At 42.2% G+C, this 11,974-nt stretch overlaps 1 protein-coding gene across 1 annotated transcript in view; it reads left to right on the plus strand.

Annotated features, from left to right (window-relative positions):
* The first annotated feature begins 274 nt into the window (after nucleotides 1–274).
* ube2f (ubiquitin-conjugating enzyme E2F (putative)) overlaps nucleotides 275–11,974 on the plus strand; it is a 49,191-nt gene continuing 37,491 nt past the window's right edge. Inside the window, exons 1-2 of the mRNA XM_027290996.1 lie at nucleotides 275–515; nucleotides 3,537–3,723. Of these exons, the coding sequence (XP_027146797.1) occupies nucleotides 3,609–3,723 (115 nt within the window). The 5' untranslated portion in view covers nucleotides 275–515; nucleotides 3,537–3,608. The remainder of the gene's footprint in view (nucleotides 516–3,536; nucleotides 3,724–11,974) is intronic.

Raw genomic sequence — 11,974 nt, forward strand, 5'->3', positions numbered from 1 at the left:
GTATCCAGGGGTATCTATCTATCTATCTATCTATCTATCTATCTATCTATCTATCTATCTATCTATCTATCTATCTATCTATCTATCTATCTATCTATCTATCTATCTAGCTATTTTTTTGCGTTGCAAGTAATAGTAAATTAGACAGTTAGTAATAATAATTGTTATAATAATAAATATTATTATAATAATAAATATTCCCTCAGTATCAGCATGTTTGGTGACTATTTCTCTCAGCGGAACTGTTTATCTGCCGTCATGTCTACACGGACAACAATAACGGCCGCAATTGCCTGCTCTTCCGTTGCCCATGACACCGGAACGAAGTTCTGACAGCTGATCCTCAATCAGTTCACATCCGCTGCGAAAGCCCCGAAAAACCCTCGTTCACACATTAATGTGCGGCTCCTCACCGCGGGACGGGCCTCCTGTAACCTCCGGCTGGTGTCGCAGACGTGAAGAGAGGAGGGCAGCGGAGCATGGTGTAGCCCGGAGCGGCAGCTCGGAGACAGCAGGTAAAGGAAGCTAACAGCGGCTAGCACGGACAGACTTTGGTAACAACTTGTGTTTACTGACTGAAAACACCGACCACCGGGTCTGCGACACACCGTGCGAGGGACAAGCCGGAGCGGAGGGTCTGGTTGTCGGCTGTCTAAGCTGTGGTCAGCGGTGATAGCGGCTCGTTCATACGGTTTGTTGAGTGCAGCGGCGAGGCGCTGGATCAACTCATAAAAGTGTTTCTGTCATCGAGTCTGTCTCACCTGCTGCTCGGTGTCATAGCAGGTCCTCTCCTGTGGGAGCCTGTGTCTGTTACATTAGCTGGACTCATGTAGTTTTTTCTCTATATGCTCACTAAGTTAGGATTAACCATGTCCAGCAGGTTCTCATGGACCGTGGCTGCTGCTGTGGTCCTGCATGACATCCACTGCACATATTACTACTGTCACTACTGCTACCATATCTGTATTACAGTTTATAGTTAGTTTATGATTTGCTGCTGCGCATCTGTGTGTCTCTATCTCTATCACAGGTTCCACTGCTACTGTAATCATTTGATCATTCATTGTAATTGTACAATATGTTTGTGTTGATTTCCATTTTGCAAATGCTGTTTACAAGGCATGTGAATATGTATGTGTGTGTGCAAGTGTGCAGGAGAAGCATAGAAAGTTTCATCATGTTGATGCTTCTTCCTAAGCATTACTAGAGTTATTGTAATTAATGTATAACTTGGCGTGGCACGGGGTTGCAGTGGTTAGCACTGCCGCCTCATCAAGAAGGTTCCTGGTTCAAACCCTATCCAGGTCCTTTCTCTGTGGAGTTTGTGCGGTTTCATGTTTGTTTTCTCTCCTCCCACAGTCCAAATAATATGCAGGTGAATGTTTGTGTTGATTTGTGACTTCTATTGCACGTCCGTCCGTCCTGGGAGAGGGATCCCTCCTCTGTGGCTCTTCCTGGGGTTTCTTCCACCTTTTTTCCCTGTTCAAAGGGTTTTTTGTGTCACTCGAACCGAGGGTCTAAGGACAGATTGTAAAGCCCTCTGAGGCAAATGTACTTTGTGACTTTGGGCTATACAAATAAAATTTGATTTGATAGCAAATAATCCCGATATGCTGTAAAACCCAGGCACAGAGTCAGTCTGTGTGTTTGTCTGTTGTCTCTGTTCGTGCCCCTCCTATGACTAACACCCAGGTAGTGTTTGTCAGTGTGACCGTGCAGTGACTGACAGCTGAGGCAGGTGGGTGTTGAGTCAGACTCCGTGACACACATTTCATGGACTCGCTGATATCTGATCCCTTCACTCTCTGCTACTGCTGCTGCTACTGCTCCTGCAGTGAGCTCAGGCTCAGAGTGAACTGCTCTCTCGGTGAGGTTACTATAGCCCTTCAGTGAAATTGAAAAAAGCAGCAGCAGAAAGTCAAAGGAACAGACGAGAACGGATCAACGGGAGCAAGATTGTATTAATATTCTGTTAAGTGAGTGATGTCAGCAGTTTGTCAGGGCGGATGTTGGGCTGTATGGATGCTGCTTGCACCGGGCGAGGTGTTTAAATGTTTTAAATTTCCTGAAATTTTGCTTCCATAGTTTTGTTTATTGTGATTTTTATATGTTGACACAATGTATTATGTTTGTTTTTTGTCTTTTAAAGTCAGTTTATAGTCCAACGATTTTGATACATCCTTGCCAGGCTGTCTTTTCTTGATTTGAAATACTTCAATGCATTATAGATCTTGGTGTCTGATTGGACAGGCAGCATTTTCAGTGAATGCCAAATTATCAACGATTAGAAAGAACACCCCCAGGAAATGAGTAAACAACCACTCAGGCAGTTTGCTGTTTCAGGCACTGATCGTCTCCAGAAGTCAAAGAGTGAACGCTTCTATCTCTCAGTTTAATGCCACGCCCATACACAATTGCTTCCTGCTCCAGCATCATTAATAGGAACGTTGGCAGAAGCGTGGCACCACTGTCTTCCTCTTACCCTGCTATTACAGCGAGGGTGTTGAATGTTGTTTAGCGATGACAAAATGCTCCTCGTACTATAAGAAGTCTGTGTGATGCTTGTCTCTGGCTGCTTCTTTTTTGAGTGACAGTGTAAAAGATATAACGTGTTAGTTTTTTTTTTAGTTTCCTGTTGCGTGTAATGACCCCATAAGTGAATAACCAATATTGAAGACCACAGAAGTTAGAGTGTGTGTGTGTGTGTCTGAGAGCAAGCTTGACTTGACCATGAATGTTTAGATGATCAGAATTCAACTTTCTTTAGCTTTTTCCGTAAGTCTTTTATCTGTTTTCGTAGACAGGACATGTGTAAAGGAAACACAAATGGAGGTCGTGTTATTAATCGCCTCAATTTACTTTAATTAATCTCATATAACAAGTCTATAACTCAACACTTATACTTATTAGACAACTTGTAGCCCCGCACATCTTTCCACAACGGGGCGTCTAATTGCAATCGGCTTCCCTTAATCAGTGTCGAGCACTCCATTATTCCAAAGTAATTAAATTGTGTCATAATAGTCAGTTTATTGCTGTAATAATCAGAATGTGTAGACTTCACCTGTTAAACACTTGTCTTTATCTTTTTGCCATGAGATCCATGCTGTATTCTAATATTACTATATGTCGTATTAATAGCTGTGAAAAGATCCCTGAGATTGGACCTTGGATCTCTTTTACCTTTAAATCTAATCTAATTCATCTTTGTAGTTTTTTTTTACATCTGTCTATTCATGTGTAATCTGTGCAGCGTCATGGGTGGCTGGACTGAGCACACTGAGTTTGAACTTGAATGGGTCACCAGACAGGACGACCGTTCACATTCACAAATGCGTTCATATCATCATCTAACACATTAGTTAGTTCACCTTGTGTGCATGTTTTTGGACCACGTGAGACACTGGAGCAAAGTTTTTAAACGATTATTGCAAAAGTAACCAGTTCTTTAACACATTCTCTCTTCTGCAACATGATGAGAGTGACTGATTTATCTTTTATGTATGTCTGTGTGATTATTATTATTTCTTTTTCAGGCTTTTGAGCAGCAGCACAGTGCAGCACAGTGCAGCGTGGGGCAGACCGAGGCAGATCACAGCAGTGTAGCCATGCTTACGTTGGCCAGTAAGCTGAAGAGGGATGATGGAGGAAAGACGGGCCGTGCCTCCGGAACCTCAGACTCCACCCACAGGGTCTCCATCAGGGACCGACTCCTTACCAAAGGTACCTGAGTGATGGTCCACTTTGTCCATCGTGTATTTAGCAAAACAGACTAGTTCATGCTCCCCTTCCTCGGTGGATGTTTCGGATTCTTCTTCTGTTTCTTTGTACAAGGATTGTTCTTGTCCTTCTCAGTTTTGTCATTTCCTTTCCATTTGACTCATTCTCACTTCTTTTTTTCCCACTACTGTTTTCCATAATGATTTTCCCTGTCTGCGTTCTCACCTCACTGTGCTTTTAGTTCATACATGTACTGAAAGATGTAACACATTATCACAAGATTCGTAGTGACATACGCCCAGGAACTTCTCGAGGATGTTCCAGTCTGTATGAAGTATACTATTAGTGCCACAATGTAAATTATCAATCAGAACATTGCATTTAATCACCAGTAGATTCAACAATGTTTGTCCACTGCTGGCCCACTATCATTTACAGTTCTGTCTGAATGTGGGTGGAGAAAATCAGTTTCATTTCCTCCAGTCTATCACGTGAGAGACTTAGATTTCTCTCTCTTTATTGCCGTCGCTCTTTTTTCCCTTGAAGCACTGAAGCAGTGTGGTTTGATGCTCTCAGGCGTGATAATAATATAAGGTCAGGTCAAGTTCAGAGGCAGGAAACAGCTAAATGAGCCATCTTGGGACCAGTCCTTACCATAACACTCGAAATGACCATGGCAGGCTTGATCTAACACACCGAGTAAAACTCTATTTCTGAAGCAGAAAGGAACCTGGTCCCTGATGGATGAGATCTTTTTATTGGCCGTCTTTCCTGCTCTTGTCAGGGAAGTATGATTGATGATTTTATTATCTTGGATTGTTTCACAAAAAAATAAATACTTGCAGTGGCCTTCAATATAGCTAAATTGAATGTAAGCCAGCACTTATCAAACAAACTGGGACAAAGAGTTTAGAGACAAACTCTATAGCAGCTGGTATGACTGTTAAGCACACCTTCAGCTAGAAAAGAGGGCTCTAACTTAGTGTTTAGACCTTGATGTTAGACAGCCGAGAGATCTTTGGGTAGAAGTTTTTAAAATATGGATGGGAGGGACCTGACGTTTGGCACAAGTGGGCTCCAGAGAAGAGTACTTGTTCTGATAAAAGCCAGTTGTAGGTCTCACTGGTCTAAAACGTAACTCCCCTACTAGCTCAGAGGGAGCTGTTAAATATCTGACCCTATGCTCTGACCTTTATGTAGACAGTGGGGGGAGTGAAAAAAGTAATTGAAGTACCTAATTATAACACTCTGTACATCTCCTTCTCACCTTTTTGGAAGTTGTTAAAGTTTTAATCCTGCTGATGAAAAGAGGCAAAGCCAGCACACAACCCTCTGCTCCTTCCATGTCTTCTTGTGGTTGTCTTCTCTCCTTCCTCTCTCTTTTTCCCTCCTCCTTCTCGTTGTCCACTGATCGGCTCCGTGTGAATCATTGTATTGAACGCAGAAGACAACTTATTTTTTGCAACTTGTATGTTAGAGATTATGCTTTTATGCAGAGCAGCTTTGCAGACTGAAAAAAAGAGTGTGCGCGTTTTGTGTGTAGAAAGCTTGCGTATTTGTGTGTGTGTGTGTGTGTGTGTGTGTGTGTGTGTGTGTGTCTCTGTGTCTCTGCTAAAGCTTTCATTTTTGTACACAAAAGTTGTCCACCAAAAGAAGAAGAAGAAAAGAAGAAATCTGAAATTCCCTTAAGGTGCGCATCCATCGTCAGTTTAATTGATCCCTTCGGGTATGAAAACAAAACTTTTTATACCCTCTCTCACACGTTGCTGAGCCTGATAGCCCAGAAGGGAACAGGAGTATTTCATTTCAAACGGAGTGCGTTCTTCCATAACTGGATATTCTCGTTACTGGGTCATTGAAAGCGGATTGGACTCAGTTTGTTAAAAGACAGAAAACTGTCTTCCAGGCGTAACATTCCGTTGATATGATTTTCTGTCCTGTTTTTTGTTTTTTTGGTTTTTATTATTTCCTCCTCTTTCCTTCTCTTTTATTTTGTTTGGATGTAATCTTGCATAATTTATGTTTAAATTTCAGTTTTATGGAATGAGTTTAATTAGCTTTTCCTCCCAGTTGGTACATCGGACAACATAACACACCCTATATAAATACGATGTTTTGTCCTCAGTGACATCCACTGAATAACAAAACAATTTATAAGCGCAACCAGATGAGGAGGAGTGAGTGAACATAACATTGTTGTGAAGCAATACTTTGGCCCTTAAAGCCTGATGCCAACACCTGTCCTAAACTGAAGGTAGATGAAATACAATATAATCACCGCTCCAAGATGTATAAAACGCCTCGTTTTTTAAACTTTAATCTAAGCAGAAGCAGACGCCACTAAGAACAATTTTGTTTATTAGTACAACCCCGAATCCACCATGGGTCTATAACAACATGCTGAGTGAATTGGTTTTGTCAAATACTTAGGGTGATTGGGTTTTTGCTCCAAGAAGCAAATGAGCTGTTTCTGTCAAATGCTGATGTCTGCAGATTTTCCATTTGGCAAATGCTGGTTTTCATATGCAGGTTAATAATGTACCTGGTGGTGCAAGTTGCAGGAGAAGCTATGAAAGCTTTCCATTCATGTTGATGTTCTTCCGAAGCATGACTAGAAGTTATATGTAATAAGTATAACTCTGGCGTGGCACAGTGTTCAAGTGGTTAGCACTGGCCGCCGACGATCAGAAGTTCCCCCTGGTTAATCAAAACCCTAGCAGGTCCTTTCTAGCTGTGAGTTTGGTGCGGTTTCATGTTTGGTTTATCTCTCCTGCCCAACAGTCCAAATAATATGCAGGTTACTCTGAAAGTTGCCCATAGATGATGTTGTGAGATCTAGCACTAGCTATGTGAAAAAGCATGGACAGTAGAGGAGAATGAATAAAATAAGCTAAAAGAATAAAATCAGTATAAAAATATGGATGTTAAAAACTAATAAGTAAAAATAATTAAATAAGCGTAATGGGTGTGGGTATAAGTAATGGGAAGAAGTATCAAGTAATTGATAGATATGAATGTAACTATATAAATAGGATATCATTCTAATTATTAATCTTATTAATTAGTTATATAGATATATATAAGTTGATAAGTGACAAGCACAAGTCTATCTATCTATCTATCTCGAGCTACAAAAAAATAATATCTATCTACTATCTTCATCTAGTTGCTATCTAGCATCTAATCAGTATCTATCTATCTATATCGATCTCTAGTCTATTAGATTTGCAGTGCAAAATAATAGTAATATGAGACAGTTATCATAAAAAAATTAATTATAATAATAATATTATAATAATAAATTATTCCCTCAGTACCAGCATTTGGGTAGCTATTTCTCTCACGGGAACTGGTTTAATATCTGCCGTCAGTCTACACGGACAACAATAACGCCGCATCGCTGGCTCTTTTTTCCGTTGGCCCATGGACACCGAACGAAGTGTTTCGACCAGCTGATCCTCCATAAGTTCACAATCCGCGGGCGCGAAAGCCCGCGAAAAACACCTCAATTCACAACATTAATGTGCGGTGGGCTTGCTTAGGTCGGCTCGAACCGCGGACGGGGCCTCCTGTGAACCCCGGCTGGTGTCGCAGAACGTGAAGAGAGGAGGGCAGCGAGCATGTGTAGCCCGGAGCTGGGCAGCCGAGACAGCAGGTAAGGAAGCTAACACTCTAGCAACGGACAGACTTTGGTACCAACTTGTGGTTTACTGTGAAAACACGCGACCACCTGTCTGCACACACCGGGCGAGGGACAAGCCGGAGCGGAGGGTGCGGGTTGTCGGCCTTGCTGAGCTGTGGTCCAGGGGCTAAAAAAGCGCCTTCAGACGGTTTTGTTAAGTGCAGCGGCGAGGCGCTTTGATCAACCAGAAAGTGTTTCTGTCATCGAGCTCTGTCTCCTGCTGCTCGGCTGTCACAGCGTCTGCTCCTGTGGGGAGCTGTGTCTGTTACAAAGCTGGACTCATTGAAGTTTTTTCTCTAATGCTCACCTAAGTTAGGAAGAAAGGAAAAATATAACATGACCAGCAGGTTCTCAGATGGACAATCTTGCTGCTGGTGATCCGGCATAACAGCCACTAGCACATATTACTACGGTACGTGCTACACAATCGTATTACAGTTTTATATGTTAGTTTAATAGATGTGCTGCTGCTGCTGTGCTTGTATCTGTCTCTATGTCGCATCCACGTTCCACTGCTAACTGTAATCATGTTGATCATTCATTGTAATGTGTACAATTGTTTGTGTTGATTTGCATTTGCAAATGCGGTGTTTAAGTCATGTGAAATATGATGCGTGTGTGCAAGTGTGGCCAGGAGAAGTATAGAAAGTTTCCATATCATGTTGAGGCGTCTTCCAAGCAGATCTAAGAGTTATTGGTATTATGTATAACTGGGCGTGGCACAGTGTTGCAGTGGTTAGCACTGCCGCCTCTCAGAAGGTTCCTGGTTCAAAACCCTACCGGTCCTTTCTCTTGAGAGTTTGTGCGGTTTCATGTTGTTTTCTGCCTCCCCACAGCTTCAAATAATATGGCAGGTGAATGGTTTGTGTTGATTTGTGACATCGTGTGCACGTCGATCCGCCTGGGAGATCGGATCCCTCCTCTGTGGCTCTCCCTGAGGTTTCTTCCGACCTTTTTTGCCCTTTTCAAAGGGTTTTTTGTGTCACTCGAACCGAGGGTCTAAGACAGAGGGTGACTCCCTACATTGGTAAGCCCTCTGAGGCAAATTACTTTGTGACTTTGGGCTATACAAGTAAAATTTGATTTGATAGCAAATAATCCCGAATGCTGTAAGACCCAGGCACAGAGTCCAGATCGTGTGTTTTATGTCTGTTGTCTCTTGTTCGTGCCCCCCTACCGTATGACAACACACAGGTAGTGTTTGGTCAGTGGTGACCGTGCAGTGACGGAACAGCTGAGGCAGGGGGTGTTGAGTCAGACTCCGGGAACACACATTTCATGGACTCGCTGATATCTGATCCTTCACTCTCTGCACTGCTGCTTCTGCGTCTCCAATGAGCTCAGACTCAGAGTGAACTGCTCTCTCGGTGACTTACTATAGCCCTTCAGTGAAATTGGAAAAAAGCAGCAGCAGAAAGTCAGAGGAACAGAAGAGAACGGATCGACGGGACAAGATTTATTAATATTCTTTAAGTGAGTGATGGTAGCAGTGTGTCAGGGCGGTGTGGGTGTATGGATGCTGCTTGCACCGGGCGAGGTGTTTGAAGTTTTAATTTCCGAAATTTTGCTTCCATAGTTTGTGTTTATTGTGTTTTTATATGTGGACACAATGTATTATGTTGGTTGTTGTCATTTAAAGTCAGTTTATAGTCCAAACGATTTTGATACATCTTGCAAGGCTGTCTTTTGTTGATTTGAAATACTTCAGTGCATTATAGAGTCTTGGTGTCTGATGGACAGGCAACATTTTCATGAATGCCAATAGTCAACGATTAGAAAGAACACCCCCAGGAAATGAGTAAACAACACCACTCGACAGTTTGCTGTTGTACGGCACTGATCGTCTCCAGAAGTCAAAGAGTGAACGTTCTATCTCTCAGTTTAATGCCACTCCCATACATAATTGCTTCTGCTCCAGCATCAGTTAATAGAACGTTGGCAGAACGTGGCACCGCTCTCCTTCCTCTTACCCTGCTATTACAGCGAGGGGTTTGAATGTTTGTTTAGCGATGACAAAATGCTCCTCGTACTATAAGAAGTCTGTGTGATGCTTGTCTCTGGCTGCTCTACTCTGTCTGCTACTTTTTTGAGTGACAGTGTAAAAGATTAAAGTGTTGTTTGGGTTTTTTAGTTCCTGGCGTGGTAACGACCCCTAAGTGAATAACCAATATTGAAGACCACAGAAGTTGAGAGTGTGTGTGGGTGTGTGTGGTTGTGTGTGTGTGGTGTGTGGTGTGGTTGTGGTGTTGTGTGTGTGTGTGAGGCTGGAAGAGCAGCTGACTTGACCATGAATGTTTTAGATGGTCACGAATTCAAACTTTCTTTAGCTTTTTTCCATAAGTCTTTTATCTGTTTTCGTAGACAGGACATGTAAAGGAAACACAAATGAGGTCGTGTTATTAATCGCCGCAATGTACTTTAGTTAATCTCATAGAACAAGTCTATAACTCAACACTTACACTTATTAGACAACTTGTAGCCACCCACATCTTTCCACAACGGGGCGTCTAATTGCAAATCGGCTTCCCTTAATCAGTGGTCGAGCACCCATTTTGCAAAGTAATTAAATTGGTGGTCATAATATCAAGTTTATATGCTGTAATAATCAGAAGGTGTAGACCTTGAACCTCATCATTTTCACCTGTTAACACACTGGTCCGTTATTTGTTTGCCATGAGATACCATGCTGTATTCGAATATTAAACTATGCTATTAATACTGTGAAAAGATCCCTGGAGATTGGGACCTTGGATCTCGTTGTACCTTTAAATCTACATCGAATGCATTTTGTAGTTTTTTTTCTGTTTGTAATCTGTGCAGCCGTGGGTGGCTGGACTGAGCACACTGAGTTTGAACTGGGTCACCAGACAGGATGACTTCACATTCACAAATGTGTTCATAGCATCATCTAACACATTAGTTAGTTCACTTTGTGTGCATGTTTTTGGACGCAGTGAGACACTGGAAGTTTTTAAAGATTATGCAAAGTATCAGTTCTTTAACACATTCTCTCTTCTGCAACATGATAGAGTGACTGATTTTATCTTTATGTATGTCTTGTGATTATTATTATTTTATTTTTTTCAGGCTTTGAGCAGCAGCACAGTGCACACAGGCGCTGGGGCAACCGAGGCAGATCACAGCAGTGTAGCCATGCGTACGTTGGCCAGTAAGCTGAAGAGGTGATGATGGAGAAAGACGGGCCGTGCCTCCGGAACCTCAGACTCCACCCACAGGGTCTCCATCAGGAGACGACTCCTTACCAAAGGTACCTGAGTGATGGTCCACTTTGTATTTAGCAAAACAGATAGTTCAGGCTCCCTTCCTCGTGGATGTTTTCGGGTTCTCTTCTGTTTCTTTGTACAAGGATTGTACTTGTCCTTCTCAGTTTTGGTCATTTCCTTTCCATTTGACTCATTCTCACCTCTTTTTTTCCCACTACTGTTTTCCATAATGATTTTCCCTGTCTGCGTTCTCACCTCACTGTGCTTTTAGTTCATACATTACTGAAAGATGTAACACATACAAAGAGTCGTAGTGACATACGCCCAGGAACTTCTCGAGGATGTCCAGTCTGTATGAATAATACTATTAGTGCCACAATCGTAATCAAACAATTGCATTTAATCACACAGTAGATTCAACAATGTTTGTCCACTGCTGGCCCACTATCATTTACAGTTCTGTCTGAAGTGGGTGGAGAAAATCAGTTTCATTTCCTCCATCTATCACGTGAAGACTTAGATTTCTCTCTCTTTATTGCCGTCGCCTTGTGGAACTTCTTTTTCCCTTGAAGCACTGAGCTGTGGTTTGATGCCTCAGGCGTGATAAATAATATAAGGTCAGGTCAAGTTCAGAGGCAGGAAACAGCTAAATGAGCGTCTTGGGACCAGCCTTACCATAACACTCGAATGACCAGGCAGGCTTGATCTAACACACCGAGTAAAACTCTATTTCTGAAGCAGAAAGGAACCTGGTCCCTGATGGATGAGATCTTTTTAATGCCCGTCTTTCCTGCTCTGTGTCAGGGAAGTAGATTGATGATTTTATTATCTTGGATGTTTCACAAAAAATAAATACTTGCAGTGGCCTTCAATATAGCTAAATTGAATGTAAGCCGCACTTATCAAACAAACGGGGACAAAGAGTTTAGAGACAAACTCTAGAGCAGCTGGTATGACTGTTAAGCACACCTTCAGCTAGAAAAGGACTCTAACTAGTGTTTAGACCTTGATGTTAGACAGCCGAGAGATCTTGGGCAGAAGTTTTTAAAATATGGATGGAGGGACCTGACGTTTGGCACAAGTGGGCTCCAGAGAAGAGTAACTTGTCTGATAAAACCAGTTGTAGGTCTCACTGGTCTAAAATGAACTCCCTACTAGCTCAGAGGGAGCTGTTAAATATCTGACCATGCTCTGACTTTATGTAGACAGTGGGGGAGTGAAAACAGTAATGGAAGTACCTAATTATAACACTCTGTACATCTCCTTCTCACTTTTTGGAAGTTTGTTTAAAGTTTTAAACCTGCTGATGAAAATAGCACGAAAAATCATCCAGAGGCAAAGCCAGCAC

This window comes from Larimichthys crocea, chromosome XVIII (genome assembly GCF_000972845.2).
Source record: "Larimichthys crocea isolate SSNF chromosome XVIII, L_crocea_2.0, whole genome shotgun sequence".
NCBI classification, from domain to species: domain Eukaryota; kingdom Metazoa; phylum Chordata; class Actinopteri; family Sciaenidae; genus Larimichthys; species Larimichthys crocea.